The sequence below is a fragment of the Furipterus horrens genome, unplaced genomic scaffold (genome assembly GCF_987537825.1).
Source record: "Furipterus horrens unplaced genomic scaffold, mFurHor1.1.pri manual_scaffold_11, whole genome shotgun sequence".
NCBI classification, from domain to species: domain Eukaryota; kingdom Metazoa; phylum Chordata; class Mammalia; order Chiroptera; family Furipteridae; genus Furipterus; species Furipterus horrens.
This window is the reverse complement of record NW_028327181.1, coordinates 98,498,627-98,520,244: the sequence shown is the minus strand read 5'-3', so window position 1 is coordinate 98,520,244 and position 21,618 is coordinate 98,498,627. Positions and strand designations below refer to the sequence as shown.

The 21,618-nt window shown below is 54.7% G+C and overlaps 2 protein-coding genes across 3 annotated transcripts; both read left to right on the top strand.

Moving 5' to 3' along the window:
* TEN1 (TEN1 subunit of CST complex) lies at window positions 1–17,508 on the top strand. Of its 2 annotated transcripts, XR_016513924.1 has the most exons (5): window positions 1–282; window positions 6,617–6,751; window positions 8,366–8,523; window positions 16,678–16,789; window positions 17,375–17,439. XR_016513924.1 is itself a non-coding variant. In XM_090290553.1 (4 exons), exons 2-4 carry the CDS (start codon window positions 6,660–6,662, stop codon window positions 17,494–17,496), a joined length of 372 nt encoding a protein of 123 aa, XP_090146679.1. In that variant the 5' UTR covers window positions 1–282; window positions 6,617–6,659; the 3' UTR covers window positions 17,497–17,508. The 2 variants fall into 2 exon arrangements, 1 of the variants encoding a protein (XP_090146679.1); XM_090290553.1 differs by lacking the exon at window positions 16,678–16,789 and having other exon boundaries at window positions 17,375–17,508.
* A 702-nt stretch (window positions 17,509–18,210) lies between these two features.
* On the top strand, window positions 18,211–21,614 carry CDK3 (cyclin dependent kinase 3). The gene is made up of 7 exons (XM_090290564.1): window positions 18,211–18,385; window positions 18,589–18,666; window positions 18,761–18,881; window positions 18,989–19,159; window positions 19,252–19,353; window positions 19,616–19,819; window positions 20,898–21,614. The coding sequence occupies exons 1-7, from the start codon at window positions 18,270–18,272 to the stop codon at window positions 21,021–21,023; spliced, it is 918 nt and encodes a 305-aa protein (XP_090146690.1). The 5' UTR covers window positions 18,211–18,269; the 3' UTR covers window positions 21,024–21,614.
* The last annotated feature ends 4 nt before the right edge of the window (window positions 21,615–21,618 follow it).

Below are 21,618 nucleotides of genomic sequence, written 5' to 3'. Positions count from 1 at the left end.
TTCTCCGGGCGGGGAAAACCTTAACCAAAGGGGAGGCGGCGCAGGCGCGGTCGCCGTGTCCCGGCCGACCACCGAAGAGGCGAGTTCCCAGCTCTCGGCCAGGGGAGCTCCAGAGCGGACCCCCACAGACACCGAGGAGGAGACCCCCGAAGAAGCTCAAGAAATTGGCCAGCGGTGAGGGAGAGGGGGAAGCGAGGGGCTCTCGGCAACTTGCCCCGCCCTCGTCACGTGATCACGCGGGGCGGAAGTGGGAAGCCCAAGGCCGCCCGGACGCCCAGACAGGTTGGCTGGGGGTTGCGGGGGGCGGGACAACAAGGTTCAGGAAAAGTGCGCCTGCGCCTTGGGACTCTCCGGCCGGCCCGCTCCGGGGTCCGAGCGCAAAGCCCTCCCGGGAAGAGGGCTCGAGGGCGTGGGGGTGGGTGACTTGCGGTCGTTGCGCAGTTGCTAAGGAAGGGCATAGGATTTCCCCAAACGTTCCCGCATTGGATCCAGAAAGGACGGGGACCGAAGTAGCACTGGGAGAGGCCCCAGTTATATTTTGTTGAGATAATGGCAACTTCGCTGCCGGAAGCGTGGGCGGCTTGGCGCTGGGTGTGCGCTTGCGGGTGCCCGCGCCTGTCGGTGGGCCGGGCGCGGACGTAGAAGGAGGCCGAGCTACCCCTGTGCTTATACCTTGGAATCCACTTTATTTTCCCATTTATCCTCATCGTCATCGAGACTGGACACGCACACGTTTTATAAACCTAGTACAGGGGGGTTTGTGATGAGAAGCGGAAGTTCTCCACCCTCGGAAGCAGCCCCTGCTAATCAGTGGTGCTTTTGGTTCGGATTCCTAAAAAATAGGGAAGTAAAGTACTTAAATGTTCTTATTTCGTTTTCGTAAGCTTCTGATTTCGTGCTCTGATAGTGAAGACGAAGCACACTACGCCATCCCTTTATACTCTCATTTACCGTCGCAACTTCACACTTAAACCCAGCGTTTCTGCACTGCTGTCGCAGTCAGTCAGGGTCGGCGAGGGCCTCAAACGGGGACCGCGCCCGTTCCGTCCTTCGGCAGGAAGTAAAACCACGACAATGGCGGTGGAGGCGCAGGTGGAAGGCACCCAAAATCTTGCAAAACACCAGTAGGGGGTAGAAAAATTTTCTTTTCTTTCCTTATTCTTCTCCCCAGCAACGTGCCCGGCCAATGGTTCCCGCCATCGTTGCCGCCATTACCAAATGCCCGGCCAATCCCTAGGCGCCCCGTTATTCTGTTCCCGCCATTTCCGTACCCCTCCCTTTAGAGCCGCGGCAGCCTGTGCGCCACGAGACAGCCCGGCAGGTTCCTCTGAGTAAACCTCGCACCCCAGCGACCCTGGTTTCGGTGTTTTATTTCTAACAGTAAGGAATGGCCAAACCTGTAGAGAATTTTTGTAAGAGTCTGAGTTAAACTCACAACATATTTGGGGAAGCAAGGCCTCGAGTGCTCCAGACAGTAACAGTTTTGCAGCTTCCTTTATGCGTTTTGAAATTAGGGAGAAAACACAAAGATGACATGGAGGTGGGGACAAGCGAGGGATTAGATTTCCGAGGAGTTAACAGGATTACGAGCTCTCTGGAGGTGATCACGCGTGTTTCAAAGGTGTGTTAACCTAGATGCACCAGAACCGGACCGGGCTGGCCCGAAACCTTCCATTAACGTTATAGGCGAGGTAACTTTCCATAGGACCTTCTTTCCCCTCTGTCCACAAAACTAGACGTTTAACACCGTGTTCCTTCCAGTACCGGGACTAGGGTACGGTGAGTGAGGCACTCACCTCCAACACGGTTTAAAGAAGCGCCAAAAAATTAATCAAGGTTGATAGTGTTTTAATGAAACATTAAAAAAAAAACCCAAATTAATGCAGTAAAACCTACAATGAACAAAATACCAAAAATTTAAATCAAGATTATTGCTGATTGTTCTTTTTATTTTTCAAATGATAAGGAAGTATTTAGAAAGTTACAGAGGTTACAGTAGATAGGCCCCTGGAGCTCGGGAGAAAGGAAGGGGAAAGACCCTGGTTATTCCTTCTGAGGGAAGGCACTGTTACTGATGCTGGTTGGTTTGGCTACTGGGTTAGATTGTTTTCTTGTCCAAGGCTGGCTCAGGTTCAAACCAGTGTGGCTCCATGGGTTGGCCATCGTTCTGCAAAGCGAAAGGTCGCTGGTTGATTCCTGGTCAGGGCATATCCCTGGGTTGTGGGTTCAGTCCCTGGTTAGGGTGCTTTTGAGACGGAATAGACCAATGTTTCTCTCCCTCTCTTCCTCCCCAACTTCCTCTCTCTCTAAAAATAAAATATTTTTTAAATTTAATTTTAAAAAATATTTTGTTATTCTATTTCAGTTGTCCCCATTTTTCCCCCTTTGCTCTCCTCCGCCCAAAAAATTAACTGACTTTTAAAAACTGACTCAGAATATCATCAACACAACCTGCTGATAGACAAGGCTGAGTTTATTGCTGCTCGGGGAAGGAGAACAGTACAAAGCTTTGGCTGCATCTCAGGGGAGAAGGTAAGGCTAGGACTTCTTGAGAATTGGAAGTTTGGTTTGAGGTGGATCTTTCAGTTCAGGATCTTGACTGGGATTGGTTAAGAACCACCGTACGAGAGTCCAAACTTCGTGGAAGCAATAGGGGAATGAATTCAAAGGCTCTCAGTGGGCAAAGTGGCGGTTGATGTTCATACCATCTGCCTGGGCTGGATGGTCTAGGAAGAGTAAAAAACTGCCAGTGAAGGAGCAGACCACAGAGTCACCTTAGCGTGGGCAGGAAGGTGTGCTTTGGGTTGTTTGTGTCCAGGCTGAGTGTGGGAGTGGATGGTTCTGTTTCCACTCCCTTCTGCACGAATATGTTCACCCACTCAATGAATATTTAATATGATGTCCCAGATGCTGTATTAGACGGAGGATACACTGAGGAATAATGCAAATCCTGACCTCTTGGAGCTGATAATCTAGTGGGAGGCACAGACATCGAATGAGCAAACAAATCACTATTTGAAATTCTATTATTTAATAAATTGCAATGAAGAAAGTAAAGGTGAGGTGATCGAGTGATTGGCGGTGTGGAGAGCGCTGTTTTAGGTGGGCTGGACAAGGAAGGCCTTGCTGAGGAAGAGGCGAAACCGGAAAGGTAGGCATTAGTGCTGCCCGTCACTACCAGGACCAATAAGCAGAGACAAGGGTTGAATCTTTATGGGCACTTTATTCAGATACCAGTGGTCTAAGAAGATGGTGGGTTATGGACCCAAAAACACATCTGAACATCTCATCTCAAGTCGACTTTTTTATAAGGAGAAGAAAAGGGTAGGCAGGTAAGGGGTTTGGAAAAGGGCTAATCAGCTAAGAGTCAGAGTCAGCGGGTGATTTTCCTAGTATTTCTTTATCTGTTGAGCAACAATTCTTTATCTGCGTCACAGACTTTTCCTCACTGGAACACAGCGGCTCAGCTGTCAGCCTCCTAGGGCCACGTATTCCAATTCCGGAACAGTAGCTTTCCACACGCTTCTCTCTTAAGCCTATGAACTGTAACTAACACCAAAGTCCTGAAGTCTCAGTGCATCATATCCGGGAGGTACATGAAGGCTGCGTCTCCTGGGTTTCTTTACTGGGCAGTAGACCATTGTTCTCTTTGTAGCTCATAAGTCTTCTGTGGGAGATATGTAAATAGCCTGTGTCTCATCAGCTTGTATTAGCGTCCACAGATGGTTCTTCTCTGATCCATTTTCCTCTGGTGATTGGAAACTTTTATTTTTTTTCTTTTTATTGAATTTAATGAGGTGACACTTGATAACAAAATTATACAGGTTTCAGGTGCACAGTTCTGCCACACACCATCTGTGCACTGCATTGTGTGGTCACCACCCCAAGTCAGGTCTCCTTTGATCACCATGTGTCCCCCCATATCCTCCTCCACCTCCTCCTACCCCACCCATGAACTTTTAAAGACATAGAAAAACAATCCTTTTATTTGGTGAATGTGAAATCCATTTAACTGAGATCCCATCCCGTGTAAATTTTGTAGTCTCCATGGGATAGAACCTTTTGAGGCCATAGTTCAAACCGGAGGGTGTAACTCGAGTTTTCATGTTGAAGATTCATTGTGCAATACAGGCTAACAAAGAACTGTCGCTTCCAAGACGTTAATGAGTTGCTTCTGGGTTGGTGGACGCGCAGGGCTGTGTGGGAGCCCCACGCCCACCCCACACACCTCGCCCTGCGCATTCCCTCTGCCTGGCCATTGCCGAGTTCCATCCTTTCGTAACAGACCAGTCATCTAATCCGGCTGTGCGGTGGCAGACAGACATAGTCATGGTTCTTGTTTTCGAGAAAGGTCGTCACCTTTCTGGCAGTGACCACCTCCCCACGACAAGAGACCCCCTCCGTCCCGCTCCAGACGAGGAGAAGAGGAAGCACGAGAGGAGGCGCCAGGTGCAGAGCCCCGGTCCTTCCCTGGTGCGCAGTGACCCCGGAGGCCGCGCCCTCGCCCTCGCCACCGAGCACAGATGGCAGCCTCGCGCCTGCCGCTCAGAGGGAAGCGGCACGAAAGCACCCCGAATCAGGATGGACGGGGATCCTTCCCAGTAAACACCATTAGGGTTAAGGAAAAGAACAGAAACCAACCCAAAGGTGATGAAAGCGCTGACGAACTCCGTTACGGGTGTCACTTCTGCTACCGCCGGTCCTACTGCAGAAGCCTCGGCAGTCGCTTCAGGAGAGACTGAAAGGAGGGGTCAGAGTGGCCCCCCACCCTTCCTGTGCCCAGTCCTTACAAAGAAGCTGTTTCTCCCGTTCCCATCAGGGCTTTCTCTCCCAGAAGCACCTCGGGGAGAGGAAAGGGCAAGGCCCTTAATTACAGGCGGCACCATTACTCAGACTTCTAAGGAGACTGGTTGCCATCTGGCTGAGTCACAGGAGAAGCTGGCTCTGATATACCTTCTCAGAAACATTTTTTAAAATTCATTTTAAAAATTGTATTTATTTTTAGAGAGAGGGGAAGGGAGGGAGAAAGAGAGGTAGAGAAATGTCACTGTGTGGTTGCCTCTCACTCACCCCTACTGGGGACCTGGCCTGCAACCCAGGCCTGTGCCCTGAGTGGGAATCGAACCGGCGACCCTGTGGTTCACAGGCCAGTGCTCAGTCCACTGAGCCACACCAGCCAGGGCTCAGAAACTTTTTTGACTGTGTGACAATATGTGGATAATGACTTATGGAGCCGGCTGCGCTTGTCTTAAACATGGCAACTTCTGTTTGAAAAAAAATTGAGGTTAAATTTATAAGTGTATGCTCCCCAAAGAGTCAATTCTACTGCATCATAATTTAAAAATAAAAAATAAATGTAATGGCATTGTTACTTATAGCTTAGCTTATAATATACATCATGCTTGAGAGTGGAAAACTTAGCCTAAAAAAGTTCCAGCTCTTTGCTGCACTGGGCGAGATTGTCCCCATCACCCCAGACAGGAAGGGTGACAATGTCTTGGCAGTTTGGGGTTTGTTTTTTTTTGTTTTATTTTTTTGCTTCTCTCTCATGCCAAAGATGATTAGGGGGCTGTCTCGTTTCTGGTGACAGAGGCTCTGCTCCCTGGTCGCGCACTGCAGAGCACATGCATTTATGGGGAGAGAACTGGTGTGCTGACGTGACCGTGGGCTGTGGGCGACAGCACTGCCAGCCTCGTCAGGAGACTGAGGCCAGTCGTGCGGGAGCCTAAGTGACACTCCCCTTCTGGATTAAAGCTGTGCTGCCTGAGCTCGGCAAGGGTCTTCCTTGGCCTTATTTCATACCGTTTTCTTTGTTCCTGTCTCCTCTCTCCTGTCCTATCAAGAAACAGCCGAAGGCTCTCACCTGCAAGATCCCGTTGTCGCTGAATAATTAGTGACGAATCCCACCGTGCTAACATTCTGCACAAGACTTCTCACGGTCAGGATTGCTCTCTCTCTCTCTCTCCCTCCCTCTCTCCCTCTTGCCCTCTTTCTCACACACACACACACACACACACGCAGAAAGGTACAAATTATATGTATGTGCCTGCCCCTTACTGCTTTTCCTGATGCTGTATCTTGGGGATCTTGCCATATGAGTACGTCTAAAGCCTCATCTTTGAAAAGCCTGTGAGAAAAAAAATACAAGATTAAATAAAATACAAAAAGAGAAAAATCCTGCAAGTGTTCCATTGTGTTATTACATCACTTATTTAACCAGATTTTTCTCTTTTTAAAAAATTATAACAAAACCCGTACCCCCAGTCTAACAGCATGTATCCGTAGTTCACCCGGAAATAAACAGTTTGCAGACCCGTTGTGCTCCTTAGTTGGTGCACATGTGTGTACCTGTTTGCACGGTGACAGCAGCACTGAGTGGTTGTGACAGATGGTAGATTACCACCCGCCCTTTGGCGGACCACCCCGCTTTAGGTGGTGAGGGGGGCTAGGGTTGCACAGGAGTGGGGTAGGAACAATACTGTACTATGTGAAGGCATAACCTATCAAAAAAATGTTTTTAAAATTTTAAACCACCACCCACTGGAAGTAGCCTTTCAGATGTTATAGGTCTCAGGTATCTGCTAATCTCCATCTCGTTGCCTGCTTGGTTTGTCAGAAATCTTCAGAAATCCGTCCCAGCTCGTCGGTGACAGGAGCCAATGACGCTTCCCAAGCCTGGGATCTATTACTTCCCCTGGGAGGTCAGCACCGGCCAAGTCCCTGACGGGGGCACCCTGAGGACATTTGGCAGGTGAGTTCGGTTTTCTTCACAAGTGGGGGATGTTTAAGTGGCCCCCCAAAACAATTTAAATGGTTTTATTATCATTTTGTCTAATTACTTTTAAAATGCCAAAAACTTCATATGCTTTCATTATAAAAAATGTAGACAATCCATAAAGCAAGCAAAAATCACCTGTGATCCTGCACTCAGCAACCACTGCTAACCTTTTGGTGATCACGTACTTTTTCATGTGTGTATGTATGTATATATGTATAAGTGGGTGGATGTGTATGCACTGTGTATGTGTGTGTTTATGTATATACACATGTATATACTATGTGAGTCATGTATTGCTGTGTAACAACTTACCCCAAAATTTAGTGGCTTAAAATGATAACTAAAGCTTATTATTTCATAGTTACTACAGGTCAGGAGCTTGGGAGTGGGTTAGCTGGGTGGTTCTGGCTCAGATCCACTTATGAGGTTGCAGTTAAGGTGTCGGCCGGGACTGCCAACCTCTGAAGGCTGGACCGGACCTGGAGGACCTGCTCCCAAGGCGACTCATTCACGTTTGGAGAATTAGTGCTGGCTCCTGTCAAGAAGGCTCAGTCCCTCACAATGTAGCTTTCTCCTTGGGGCTGTTGGCAGATCCTCAGGACTTGGTGGCTTCCCCTGGAATGAGGGGTGCAACAGAGAGCACGAAGAGAAAGCCACAGTGCCTTCTGTGACCTAACCTCGGAGGTCACTCTCTCATTTCTGCAATGTCCTGTTGGGTACATGGGTCACTGCTAATCAGGGTGGAAGGGGGCTACACAGGGAGAAAAGAATCATTCAGGACTCTCTTGGAGACATATGTACACATATACATAGAAATCTTTTAAGCTAGATGAGATCCTATTGTATTGCTAGGTGATACCATTTATTTATGACTTGGATATGGTAGACCTAGTTCCATGCCACATATGTGGACCTATATCATTACTTTAAATAGATCCCTTCTATTTCATGGATAGCTATATCATAATTTACTTAACCGTAACCTATTTACTTAACCAAAATGTGTTGATTTTTGACAAAGACCTCAATGTAATGGAGCTGGGAAAGGATACTGCAGCCAGTGTTGCTGAGCAACAGATGTTTCATTTCTTCACCCATTGAACAGAGTACCCCTGAGCAATGAAAAGGGACAGAGCACTGTTGCACCCAGCAGGTCCGCGAGTCTCAAAACCTCTGTGCTGAGTGAAAGCTGGACACAGGACACATGCTGTTATCATTTCATTTGGATGGGATGCTTGAGCAGAAAACCCACCTTTAGAGACAAAAAGCGTGGGTGGGAGATGGGGAGATTGACTTCAAAGAGGCACAAGGGAACTTTTGGGGGTGACAGAAATGTACTAAATCGTGACTGGGGTGGTGGTTACACCAAGTGTGTTTTTTTGTCAAGACTCATTGAACGGGTCACAGGTTACACCCCAACACTCTAGACTGAAATGGTGTTTCTGATTTGTTGGCACCATTTTTATTTTGTCTGATCAAAGTGAGGCTGATCATTTTCCCTTGGATTTCCTGGCTGCCCTAAGCCTTGTAAGCTTGGTGGCGGTTCTGTCTATGGACAGAAATGATCGCACTTGCCCTGACTTCCAGGTTGTGCCTCTACGATGTGACCCAGTCCCGAGTGACCCTGACGGCGCAGCACGGATCCGAGCAGCACCAGGTCCTTGTCTGTACCAAGTTGGTGGAGCCATTCCAGGCCCAGATGGGCTTCCTGTACATGGTCCTCGGGGAGCTTGAGCAGCAGAGGGGTGAGCCAGGGCCTCGCCCCTGCGTTTTCACTCCGGGTCCCGAGCCCCTGGTTTCTGAGCCAACAGGAGTCCGTCACTGGGGTTAGCATTCCTTCCAGATCAGCCCACAAGGTCAGGGACTCCTGGGAAACAGATGGTTGGGCTCAGAGCCCGTCTGCCCCAGGGGACTGAGAAACAGTGGAGAGAAACATTCATTTCTGAAGGCCTGTGACGTCCAGGCCTAGTTCCAGGTTTGCTTCAGTCATTTTGAAACTGCCCACCAGCTCTTAATCTGAGTCTTATTATTGCTAGTTCGTAGGTGAGAAAACCAAGGCTCAGAGCGGATGGGGCTGGAATGCCCATCCTGGAAGTCGGGGTGAGAGAAGCAGAACGCAAGGGGAGCAGTCAAAGCCACCTGGGAGGCGCTCTGGCATTGAGAGCCGCAGGCTGCGCTGTGACACCCGCGTACTCGGTGCTCCTGCCCCCGGGGGCACAGCTGCGCCCTTCCCTCTCAGACGTGCACCCCTTAAACGAGGGGTCCCAGGAGACTTGTAGCCAGGGGAGCAGTGGGCAGCAGCAGCTCGTCCTGGGCTTGAACCTGGCTCCGAGGCCCCTGTTCTCTGACCTCCCAGGGAGCCGAAGCAGCCTCAGCTCACTTCTTTCCTGTAACAGTTTCAGGGAGTCAAAGCAGCCGCCCTCAGCTCAGGTCCTGGGAGCTCTGGAGCCCTGACTCTCCGGTGTCCGGAACCCTGAGGCCGATGGCCAATACAGGGAGCGGTGGAAATGGAGAGGGGGCAGCAGGCCAGGACAGGGGTAGGACCTGGAATGGACATTTAGGAGGATATGTGGGAAGAAAAATGGAAAAAGCTTTATAGTGTAAATTTGACCCGTATCGTTTTTTTATTTTTAAAGATTTTAGTTATTTACTTTTAGAGAGAATGAAAGGGAGAGAGGGAGAGAAACATCCATGTGTGGTTGCCTCTCGTGCGCCCCCAACCAGGGACCCAGCCCGCCACCCAGGCCTGTGCCCTGACTGGGAATCAAACTGGTGACCCCTTGGTTCACAGGCTGGCGCTCGATCCACTGAGCCATGCCAGCCCGGGCGACCCATATATTCCTTTAAGTGTAATGTTTCTTGTCTCAAACACACACCGCCGTAGCGCGACGGACATCACGGCTGCGCCCCCGCCGCCCGGGCTCGGCGCAGCCCGCACCCCGCTGCCCGGTGCCTCGCGCCTGCGTCCATCTCACTGCTGGGTTTCAGGGCAGGTATAAGACTCTGTCACATCTTACTCATAAATACCTCAGCGTGCGTCCCTAACGCCTCCACGCCACGCGCAACAAAATCAATAGCTTGTGCTCCATAGATTCTAATACCTTGTTCGTGTGTGCTTTCCCCCCGTTGCCAAAGGAAGAAAGAAAGAAAGAAGAGTGTTTACAATTGGCTAGCTCAGATCGGGGTCCCAGAGTCCCTGCATCACACTTGGTCACATATCCCAAGTCTCTGTCTTCCTTTTTTTTTAAAATGCCAGAAGAACTTAGTCGTTTGTTCTATGGAATTGACTGGAATTTACTGGAATCTGGGTCTTCCTCATTCTCTCCTCCTGGCTGCCTTACCTACACCTGCTGCCTCCTTACCTCGCATGGATCCTGCCTTTTTCTGTTTGGATTGTGTTTCAGTGAAAGCAAATGATTAACGAGGAAAAGTTCTCTAGAGAAGAATCACAGTGAATAAATGCTGGAGGAGTGATTGAATTTGAATGTCACCTCTTTCAAAGCCCTGATGAAATGCTACATCCAAGCAATGGTCACGGTCACCAGCTGCGCGGCTCCTTAGGCGAGAGCTTGTGGGGACTGTGGTCGCACAGGGACCCGCCAGCACCTGGGCCTGCCCGGCCCGTCCAGCCACCGACCAGGCGGATGATCGGCTGAGGGCCTCTGCGTGACTTGTGGGAAGGCACCCAGGGCCGCCCTGTCGTGTTCTGGCCAGAAAAAGGAAAAATGGAACCTTGAGCAATCAGCCCTCAGACCCTGCAGCGTTCTTCCTAGGCTCTGGCTAGTTTACTGATTACGTTATAACCTGCATATATATTTTTTTTTCTTAAAAAATATTCCCCAAGTTTCTAAAAGTCACACATGCTCGTTTGCAACTGACACAAGGGAAGAAATGGCAACAAGGAGGCGGGGGCTGGGCAGGCGCTGGGCACGGACGTGGCCACCCCGCCCCCAGCCTGGGCAGAGGGGGCACAGCGTGGCTGGTCCCTGGTCAGGTCCAAACTCCTGTGGGGACACAAAGGTCAACCAGATACCAGTCGTGCCCCGTGACAGGATGGCAGTGCTGCCTAAAGCCACCTGTCTGACGTGTTTACATGAAGAGCTTGTGAGGAGATAGAAAAGGTGAAGAAATGCCAGCTCTGTGTCGAAACTCGCTGGCTGGCACCACCGTCTTTGGCACCATCCACAGGCCCAGGGCTTCCTGTCCAGGCACTAACATATTGGGGCGCAGCCACTCCCCACTCTTCCCCAGCGTCCCTAATAGAATTCCTGGGCCTGCAGCACGGGGCTGCCCTAGAACCCTCAGCCGTAAACCCCTTCTAGTCTGTTCCTTGGCACCACCGTCCCCCGCTCCGTGGGGCCTCCGGGACCGCTGCTCCTACGCCTCGGGCCTCCTCTGCATGCTGTCGCCTTCTCGGGACCTGCCTGGAACCTGGCTTCTCCCCAGGCCCGCAGTTCCCCGCCCACCCTCCCACGTGAGGCCCGGTCAGCGTCCCAAGCCACACAGCCCCCAGAGGTGACCCGAGTCCTGCTGGCTCCTCGGGTTTGTCAGTGCCCACTTTCTCCTCGGCCTCTGCGGGCCACCAGTTCTGTCACTGTGTGCTCTGTCCCACCCCTGCCTCCGACACCCTTGGCTGCTCCCAGAAAGGCCCCACCTCTGCTCCCCAAAACAGCTTCTTCCTTTCCCTCCTCCACCCCGTGGACTTCGGACTCCTCCCTTTCCTTCCATCTTCTCTCTCCTGTTTGCTTTCCTCCCCTCCAGCTGGACTCACTGTCATTTCAATGACATTCCTGGCAGAAGTTTCAGCCCCTTGCCTTCTCTCATTCCTGCCTGACTGAACCCCAACCTCCACCCTGTTGGGCCCCATCCGACTGTTGATGGAGAAAGTTCACAAGTTCCCCGGAGTCCTAGCACGATGATTCCAGGGCCTCCTGTCTAACTGGGGGCCTCCATGCTGCTTAGGAATCCGGAGCTCGGGTCAAGACGGTGGCGTGGGCAGACGTGGCTCGTCTCTTCACACAACCACATCAAAATTACAACTGAAATATAGAACCACCATCAGCCAGAACCATCAGAAATCAAGCTGAATGGAAGTCTGACAACTACGGAATTAAAGAAACCACATCCATCGAGATGGGAAGGAGGGGCACAGATGTGGAACAGGCTGGTCCCACACCTACATGGGATAAAAATTCGGGACGGATATCTCAGAAGTGAGGAGTCCCAGTCCCACACCAGGCCCCCAGCCAAGGGTTCCAGAGCCAGGAAGATAAGTCCCCACAACTTCTGGCTGCAAAACCCAGCGGGGATTGAGTCGGTGGAAGAAACTGCCGGAGCCCCAAGCAGTTCCCCTTAAAGAACCCGCACCCGGACTTACCTGCTCAGAGTCACTCCCTCTGGTAGCTTGAAAGGCACCAGTGGTACTCAGGGAGAAATGCAAATGTCCAGCATGAAGGCCAACAAAAGCCATTGTCTCTTTTCTAAACCTCTGCCCATAGAGCCGACAAGCTGATGCCACATCTGAGACTCCATCAACCTGGTTAACATGGTTTGTCCTGCCTTGGAGACCCCCTGAGACTCTGCCCTACCCAGCTTAGGCCGACCCACGCTGCTTTTCCATACGAATGGCTGGTCCTGGCTCCTGCTGCACAACTTCCTAAATCCTCAAACACACAACAGCTGGCCTCAGTGAGCCCCAGGCCCAGCACTGGCAGCAGCTGGCCTAGATTCACAGCTTGGCTTCACCTGGGAACCTCCAAGCCCAGCACAAGCAGCAGCCACCTCAGATTATTTACAGCTCAGGCAGGGCGGCCCCGGGCAAACACAGGTGGGGGCTGACCTTGGCCTACACCACCTGGGGAACCCCAGGGCCAGCGCAGCCAGTGCACAGCTACAGACCATGTAGGAGCACCAGCACCCTACCCTGCACAGCTGATCCCCCACGGAAGGAGGAGGGTGGTGGTCAGTGGTCGCAGCCAGTCCTTGCCGCTGACTGGCCTGGTAAATGCCTCCCATGGACCTGCCAGCAGCAACCAGGGCTCAGCTACAAGAGGAGGATGAGTCAGCCCAACCAAGCGGTGCACCTGGAGTACCCAGCTTGGGTGACAGGGGAGGCTGTGCCAGTGGACCCTACAGGACACCCAGTACATTAGGCCACATGACCAAGACATGGAGTCAAAGAAGCTCTACCCAATACACAGAAACCAACACAGGGAGGCTGCCAAGATGAGGAGACAAAGAAACATGGCCCAGAAAGAACAGAACAAAACTCAAAAAAGAGCTAAATGAAATGGAGATGAGCAATCTATCAGAGTTCAAAACACTGGTTATGAGGATGCTCAAAGAAATGATTGAGTATGGCCACAAAATAAAGGAAGAAGTCAAAGTTATACAAAGTGAAATAAAGAAAAACATACAAGGAACCAACAGTGATGGGAAGGAAACTGGGATTCAAATCAACTATTTGACACAAAAGGAAGAAATAAACATTCACCTGGAACAGAAAGAAGAAACAAGAATTGAAAAAAATGAGGACGGGCTTAGGAACCTCTGGGACAGCATTAAATGTACTAACATCCGAACCATAGGGGTGCCAGAAGGAGAAGAGAAAGGGCAAGAAATTGAAAACTCATTTGAAGAAATAATGAAAGAAAACTTTCCTAATCTGGCGAAGGAAATAGACATACAAGTCCAAGAAGCACAGAGAGTCCCAAACATGTTGGACGCACAGAGGACCACACCAAGACATGTCATAATTAAGATGCCAAGGTGAAAGATAAAGAGAGAATCTTAAAAGCAGCAAGAGAAAAGCAGAGAGTTACCTACAAAGGGGTGTCTATAGGACTATCAGCTGATTTCTCAAAAGAAACTTTGCAGGCAAGAAGGGACTGGCAAGAAGTATTCAATGCGATGAAAAGCAAGGACTTACAACCAGGACTACTCTATCCAGCAAAGCTATCATTTAGAATGGAAGGGCAGATGAAGTGCTTCCCAGACAAGGTAGCGCTAAAGGAGTTCATCATCACCAAGCCATTATTACATGAAATGTCAAAGGGACTTACTTAAGAAAAAGAAGAAGATCAAAACTATGAACACTAAAATGACAAACTCACAACTATCAACAACTGACTCTAAAAAAAAAAAAAAACCTAAGCAAACAACCAGAATATGAACAGAATCATAGGTGTGGGGAGCATTTGGCGGGTTATCAGCTGGGAGTGGGGAGGGGGAGAAATGGGAGAAAAGGTACGGGGATCAAGAAGCATAATTGGTAGGTACAAACTGGACAGGAGGGTGTTTAGTATAGGGAAGGGTGAAGCCGAATAACTTACATGCACCCCCATGGATATGAATTGCTGAAGGGAAGGGGGGTAACAAGCAGAGGGGCACAAAGGGAAAAACATTGGAAGAACTGTAACAGCACAATCAACAAAATAGACTTGTAAAAAGTTAAGAAATCCTCCCATAGGTCCCGATCAACCCCAGTCCCATAACCCACACAACTATTTCAGGCACCCACCTGTTACGCAAGACCCCTCCTTAGTCACCTCCCCTGTCCCATTCTGCAAATTTCCTCACCTCCTACATCCCAGGTAAAATTGGGGCCACAGCGGCCGGCCATCCTAAAATTATAGGTGTCCACACCCGTCAGTAGCTTCTTCCCTCCAGTCCGGGGCAGGAAAGGGCCCCTCCTGCCGGAGGCGCATCCCCGGGCCATGCCCATGGCCTGCCCTCCGCGGGGACTCTGCTCTCTCTGCGGAGCCCTTCCCTGTTACCACTGGCTCCTCCCTCAGAGTATAAAGCACTGGAGCCGCTTCCAAGTTAAAGGAACCATAATAATAGTAGCCGATGCTGGAGGGCACCCAGGGAGGCCAAGGGAGGCCTCAGCTAGACCCAGGCCCTTATCCCGGGACAAGAGAGAATCCAAGAGCGTGACGGGGAGGTTTAGTGATGCACAGCAAACTTATCAAAGCGACAGGACGCACTCGAGAAGTGAGAGCGGGCGACCTCAGAGAACGAGACGTGCCCATGGGTCGGCGGAGGGCTTCCATTAAACGTGGGCTTTGGACGCCGTGGGGTGACCGCCTGCACAGCTCGACCGTCCTTGTCCCTCCTCTCCAGATAGAGGGCTTTTTTTTTTTCTTTTTCTCTCAATTACGGGGAATTGAGGAGCGGGTAGCAGGGCAATAGGTGGTCAGCAAAGGTCGCATCTGTGATGTTCTCGCCAAGCCAGAGAAGGGGAGGGGTAGAGCCTGAGGCCTCTGTTCCCTGTCCGAACCTTCCTGCCTCAATAATAACAACAGCGTCAAGTTCTGTCCCATCTGCCCATGTAGCTGTGCCCCTCCTTCCTCTCACAGTCAGGCTTCCCAAAAGGTCTCCCCCTCTCCTACTCACACCTCTACCCACTGCTCTGTGACGGCTCCTGTAACTCAGTCCCGGCCTCCTGTTCCAGGGTCTTGATCTTTGCAAGAAGAGATTCCCCTGAAGGGCTACTGCTCTAGCTGTCTTGTTTTCATGCCATTGACCTTCGCAGGGGGACGACCAGGTCGGTCCCTCGCGATAATGGTATTTGGAAGCTCACCTCCATGGCTAATGGCTGCGCATTTTCACGCCCAGGAGAAACAGCTGGTTCTGCTCTGTAAACCTAGCAGGGAGGCTTTCCCCCGGTTGCAGGGAGAGGGGGCTGTAAGGGAAGGACTGCGGGGTGACGCTGAACACTGCGAAAATCTCCATCCGGGCGCTGTGGAAGCACTGGACGTAGGCTCCTATTTTGAGGCTTTAAACTGTGACTTGAACTCTGTGATTTTGTCCTTGCTTCCCCCGTGTCATCCTGAACACACGCAGCTGCTCTATGAAAACGGTGTAGGGCTACATGTGTCACAAGCAAAGGCCTCGACCTCTTAGTGCCACGAGAGAGCTGAGCGAATACCCTGTTTGACCAGCGTAGCCAGGCCGCGAGTCCCGAAGAGGGACGGGAACAGTCTACACCGACCAGAGGCTGTCACCGGCCCTCTGCAGCCAGGCTGTGCCTCGCAACAGAAGCCAATGACACACAGGTGACCTCATGCTTCCAACAAGTTAATAATCTTCCCGTGTGGAAGGCTGGGATCTACATAGTCCAACCCCAGGCAGGGTTAAGTCAATAACAGTGGCCTAGGCTGCAGGGCAGGCTGGGCCTGGGCTTTCTCTGACCGGAGGGTCTCTGTCTCTAAACTGCGTCACAGGAAGACAGGATCATGTCCTAGAACATCGAACGTATTCATTGATTCGCCCAGAGAGTACAGAGAACACGAGTGTCAATGCAAAAACATTCAAACCCGTAGAGAATAGGTTTGAGTTTGAGCCAAACGGACAGTTGCTGGGAAGCAAAATCTCAGCGGACTGAGAAATGATCCGGAGCACGGAGAGCAGCGGCTAGCGCCCGATTTCATACATTACAGCCAAGGAGACCGAGGGGTTCCGTGAAGTCCCTTGGCGACCGGTTAGGGAAGCGGGAGAAAGCAAAGCGGGGTGGGGCACCTCCCGAACAGGGTAAAAGGTAAAATGATAGACGCCTCCCATATGCAGGTGGGCAAAGGATCGTTAACGTCAGCAGTTAACAGGATAACAGCAACTGTGAGGAGCTCCGTGGTCTCCGCTGGGGGCGGGGGGTCGCATTACCTTGACCTTCCAAGGGCTGTTATCATGGGCGCAAAAAGGCAATAGTGACGCTCAGGTGAGGTCAGGATTGGCGTTTGTTAAGGAAAAACACCAGCCCGGGAGTCCCCACGAACTGCTTTTTTAGTGAATGAGTTTTCAGACCGTCCTGTGCGGCTACTGTAGGTCTCCGCGTCTGTAAGGCCACCACGCAGGCCTTCCCTGAGCTTGTCGGGTTACCGTGTGGCCCTTTTCTTCCACAGAAGACCCGCTTGGGGCAAACCCCAGATGTCTCTTCTTTTCCATGTCACCCGAACAGTGACAAAGCTTGTCGTCAGGCCACCACAGCATCTGCTCTAAGCCCCCTCGCCCGGGGTGGGACGGCTCGCCCCCGCAAGGCCAAACTCTCCCCTTGGAGTGATTAAATACGGGGTTCCCTCTGCCCTGGCTTCCGATCCCAGAGGGCCCCAGGATGCCCTGCCCTGGTACACGTGGAAAACTGGGATGGTGGCTGGGACTCCTCCTCAACCGCCGTCCCTTGGAACCTACAGAGAAGGCGGCAAGAATTAAGACGACAAGGGAGGGACGTGCAAGGCACATCCCTCTGGCCCTTCTTCCCTGGAGGGGCGGGATTTTCAGGCCGCCCCCTAAGCTCCGGACACGGGCCTGCGGTGCGTGGGGGGGCCCAGGTCGACTAACTGCCAGTGTCGCCTGTGCTTGGTCAGACGCGTCCTGTCAGCGCGTGGGGCTGAGCCCTGGCCTGGTGGCCCGCGTGGGCAGGGCGTCGTCGCGTCCACCCAAGGGGTGCGGGCTCGATCCCTCGCCGGGGTGCTTGGGGGGGGGGGGGAGCAGCGCGGGGGTGTTTCTCCGCCCGCCCCCAAACCCACTAACGTGCCCTGGGGTGGCGGGGACTGAGGGCAGGGGAGGGAAACAGCTGGCGCACCCGGGTGTGTCTTTCAGGCGGAGGCTGCGTGGTGAAGGCGCGCGTGCTGACCTGCGTGGAAGGAGCGAACCTCGCGCGGTTGGAAGAAGCCATCGCAGAGCAGAGGCTGTACCAGCGGGAGAGGGGCAGCAGCGCCTAGGAAACGGCGGCGCCGGGGATCGGGCCCGCGGGGGGCGCCGCAGCGCGACGGAGAAGACGCAGGGACACCCCGTGATGGTGGCCCTCTCCGGAGCAGAGACACGAGCGGGGAGCGCTTGTTCACGGGGGAGCGTCCCGGAGGTGACAGCCCGGAGGGCAGGCGCCGAAGCCGGACACCGGAGACCGCGGGGGGCCGAGCCCGGGGCGCGGGCGGGCTGCGGGCCTCGTGCGAGGCCGGGGACAGGGCGGGTTCCAGAAGGACCTCGGAATCCGGTCCCGCACGTGGTGCAGCGCGCGCTGCGGCCGGGAGGGGGCGCCGCGGAGCAGGCGGCCGGCCCGCGCGCGCTTTCCGTGGGTTCCGGCGGGAGCCTGAGGCGGGCGCCGAGGCCAGGTGCCGCCCGACCCCCGCCCACATTCCCTCAGGCGCGGGGAGCGGCGCCACACGGGCGCCCCTCGGCCTGGGCCGAGGCCCTCGCCCTGGCCGCGCGGCCTGGGCGGCACGGTGGCCGCGGAACCCCTTCCTGACCCCTGACTGGTGCCCCTGAGCTGAGCTTGCCGTCCCCCTGCGCCCCGCTCCCCGGCCCGGGGCAGCCTTGGGTCCCCGGAACGCAGGCCGCCTGGGCAGAGGCGGGCTGGCCTGAGAGGTCCGGTCCCGCCCGCGTCCCGCCGGGGGGTAGGGGGGGGGGGTCCCGCAGGGTGTGGCGGAGGCGGGCCGCGCGGGGCGGAGCGCGCAGCGAACGCCGCGGCGCAGTCTGTTCCGGGCAGCTCGCCGACATGGACGCGTTCCAGAAGGTGGAGAAGATCGGAGAGGGCACCTACGGGGTGGTGTACAAGGCCAGGCACAAGCAGACGGGCCAGCTCGTGGCCCTCAAGAAGATCCGGCTGGACCTGTGAGTGCGGGGCCCCGGCCGCGCCTCGGGCTGTTGCATTCCGCTCCTTTCCCGCGTGCGGCGCGCGCGGTGCTTCCGGGCCGTGGGAAGGGGCGCGTTCCAGCGCCCGAGCGCCCGGAACGGGCCACCCTTGGGCGACTCCCCAGGGCAGAGGCCCCGTCCCGGGCGCCCTGCCTCCACGGCTGAGCGCTCCTCTCCTGCAGGGAGAGCGAGGGGGTCCCGAGCACCGCCATCAGGGAGATCTCGCTGCTCAAAGAGCTGAAGCACCCCAACATCGTCAGGTGAGGCGCGGACGGGGCACGGAGGCCGGGGTGGGGGTGGGGGGCGCCGGGCCTGCCCGCCCCGGGCGGCCTCCTGACGGGCGTGCCGGGCCAGGCTGCTGGACGTGGTGCACAGCGACCGGAAGCTGTACCTGGTGTTCGAGTTCCTCAGCCAGGACCTGAAGAAGTTCATGGACTCGGCGGCCGTCTCCGAGCTGCCCCTGCACTTGGTCAAGGTACCAGGGCCCGGGAGGACGGCGACGCCCGCTCTGCAGCCCGGCCGCCCGCCCGCTGACGCCCCCCCCCCCGCCCCCCCCCCCCCCCCCCCGCCCTGCCGTTCCAGAGCTACCTCTCGCAGCTGCTGCAGGGCGTCAACTTCTGCCACACGCACCGCGTCATCCACCGCGACCTGAAGCCGCAGAACCTGCTCATCGACGACCTGGGCACCATCAAGCTGGCTGACTTCGGGCTGGCCCGGGCCTTCGGGGTGCCCCTGCGCACCTACACCCACGAGGTGCCACGGGGCAGAGGGGAGCGGGGGCCGCTGCGGGGCGGTCACCCGTGCCCTCGGCGGCGCTCAACCATGCCGTCGTCCTGTCCCCACAGGTGGTGACCCTGTGGTATCGCGCCCCCGAGATCCTCTTGGGCAGCAAGTTCTATACGACCGCTGTGGACATGTGGAGCATCGGCTGCATCTTTGCAGAGATGGTAGAGAGCGGGGGCAGCCGTGGCCACAGGGAGGCACAGGCGGGGTCCTGCCGAGGTGGGCGGGGGGCTCCGATTCCCCCGTTAGAGGTGGGGTAAGGGTCTGGCTGAAGGACTGAGCAGTTGGGCCTTATCCCAGAAAGGCCAGGGGTCTTAGCACAGCCCTGGGAGAGACCTTGAAGGGCCTCCCTGGTCTGGCTTCTGGTCTGGTGTCGGGTTCTCAACGATAAGGGAGGAGACCCCACACCTTCTCTTCCCCCTGCAGCTGACCTGCAAAGCTCTATTTCCTGGTGACTCTGAGATTGACCAGCTCTTTCACATCTTTCGGGCCCTGGGGACACCCAATGAAACCGTGTGGCCGGGGGTCACCCAGCTGCCTGACTATAAGTGCAGCTTCCCCAAGTGGACCAGGAAGAGGCTGGAGGATTTTGTGCCCAATCTGGAACCAGAGAGCAAGGACCTGCTCACGGTAGGTTCGGGCCCGCGGCTGGGGAGGGCAGAACAGCCTCCCGGCTCCAGCTGCCGCCGCCCCCAGAAACATCCCTTTTGTTAGCCAGTGCCTTATGCAACCCGGCTTCTTGGGAGTCCAAGCTGGCCTCTTCTCTGCCTCCTGTACGCAGCTGGCGCGTCCCTGTCCCTGTGCGTATCGGTTGTCCCACCTGGAGACCTCCCCCGTGATGAGTCCAGTGCTCACCTTCCCTCTGTCCTAGTTAGCTCTATGCTGTCATCCTTGACCTTTTTTCCTAAGTTGCCACGTTTCTGGTAATTTTCCCTGTGTTCGTTATTACCCCATGGAAACTAAGCTTTTCCAGGCAGAGCCCATGCCCCCTTCCGCATCAGGGATCCCTGCAGGGCCTCCCGCAGAGGCTGCGCTCCCACAAGGCCCCCGGCCAGCTGCCTGGGCCCCCACCGCATCCTCACACTGCCTCGCCCTGGGGCTGGCCCAGACCAGACTGCCCACAAAGACTCGGGCATGTTCCTCCCTTTAGCCTGGTGCTGATCAGAGGAAGGCTGGGCATGTCTTCATCTCGGGCTCCAGGTCCAGCTTCCAGAAGTCAGTGTGTGTTTACCCATCCAGCCAGCAGACGGCACAGACTCCCGAGGCTTTCTGCACTCTGTCCTGGCCACTCGGAGGCAGGGCCCTTCCGCAGCCTGGCTGGGAACAGGGACAGGGAGTTCTCGCCCCAGCTTCGAGTGTGCTTCCTGGCAGGTTTGGCCCGTACACAGAGAGAGGTCTGTCTCAGCTAGAGGTTGTCTGGGGCCTGGAAACCTCATTGGGGAAGGGAGAGAGGGACTCGGCCTCGGCCGCCTGTAGGAGACCAGGGTGACGCAGCAGGGTGGCACCTGGGCTCTGGCTTCGTCTCCACTTTCCAGGGCATCCAGACCTGGCTCCTGAGGTGGGAGCCAGTGGCTTTGTGCAGCCCTGGGCCTGAAGCAGCAATTTGTGGCTTGGGGCCCTTGGCCGGGATTTACCGGGGAGGGTCGGTCCTCTCCCCAGCCCGGCCACACCCAGGCCCGATCGCTTCCTCTTCCTCCCTGTTTCACAGCAACTCCTGCAGTACGACCCCAGCCAGCGGATCTCAGCCAAGGGCGCCCTTGCGCATCCGTACTTCCTGTCCACCAAGGCCGCCCCCGCCCCTGACCAGTGTGTGCTGGATGGTGTTAGCCACTGAGAACGGAGGCCAGCGCCTCTAAGCCTCTGTCCCACCGCTCCCCCCGCTGCCCCCTCTCCAGCTTCCCAAGGAGGAAAACCTGTCTGGGGAGAGAGCAGGGCTCGGAATGCGGCATCAGCCGTCAGGGGGTGGGGTTTGGGCCAGTTCTGTCAACCAGTTAGCGAGTGTCTGTGTTGCTTGTTGGGTTCCACGGTGCTGTTTCGGGATGGGGTGCAGAAGCTCTGTGCACGAGGGGTGTGTTCGAGGCGGCTCTCCTGGCAGTGGGGCAACAGGCTGAGGAGAGCCAGCACCCACCCGGCTGGTGCTGCTGCTGCGGGGAGGGTGCTCCGGGCCCTTCCCGGCCCAGCCCCCAGCGGCAGAGCCAGACTGCGGGAAAGGGTGCCCCCTGCTGGTCTTTCTGGATTTAAAATGTTTTGAAGAAGAGTTGAGTTCCATTTGAGTCCCAAGTTAAAGGAGGGAGGGAGGGGACATTTTCCTGGTCCCAGGAGAAGTCGGGGTGTGTGTGTGGCTATTCTAAGTAGTTACCTAGGACATGCTTCTGTGTGTTTACCTCTCACTTTAAGAACAGGAAATAAAAGTGATACTCACTGAGTTG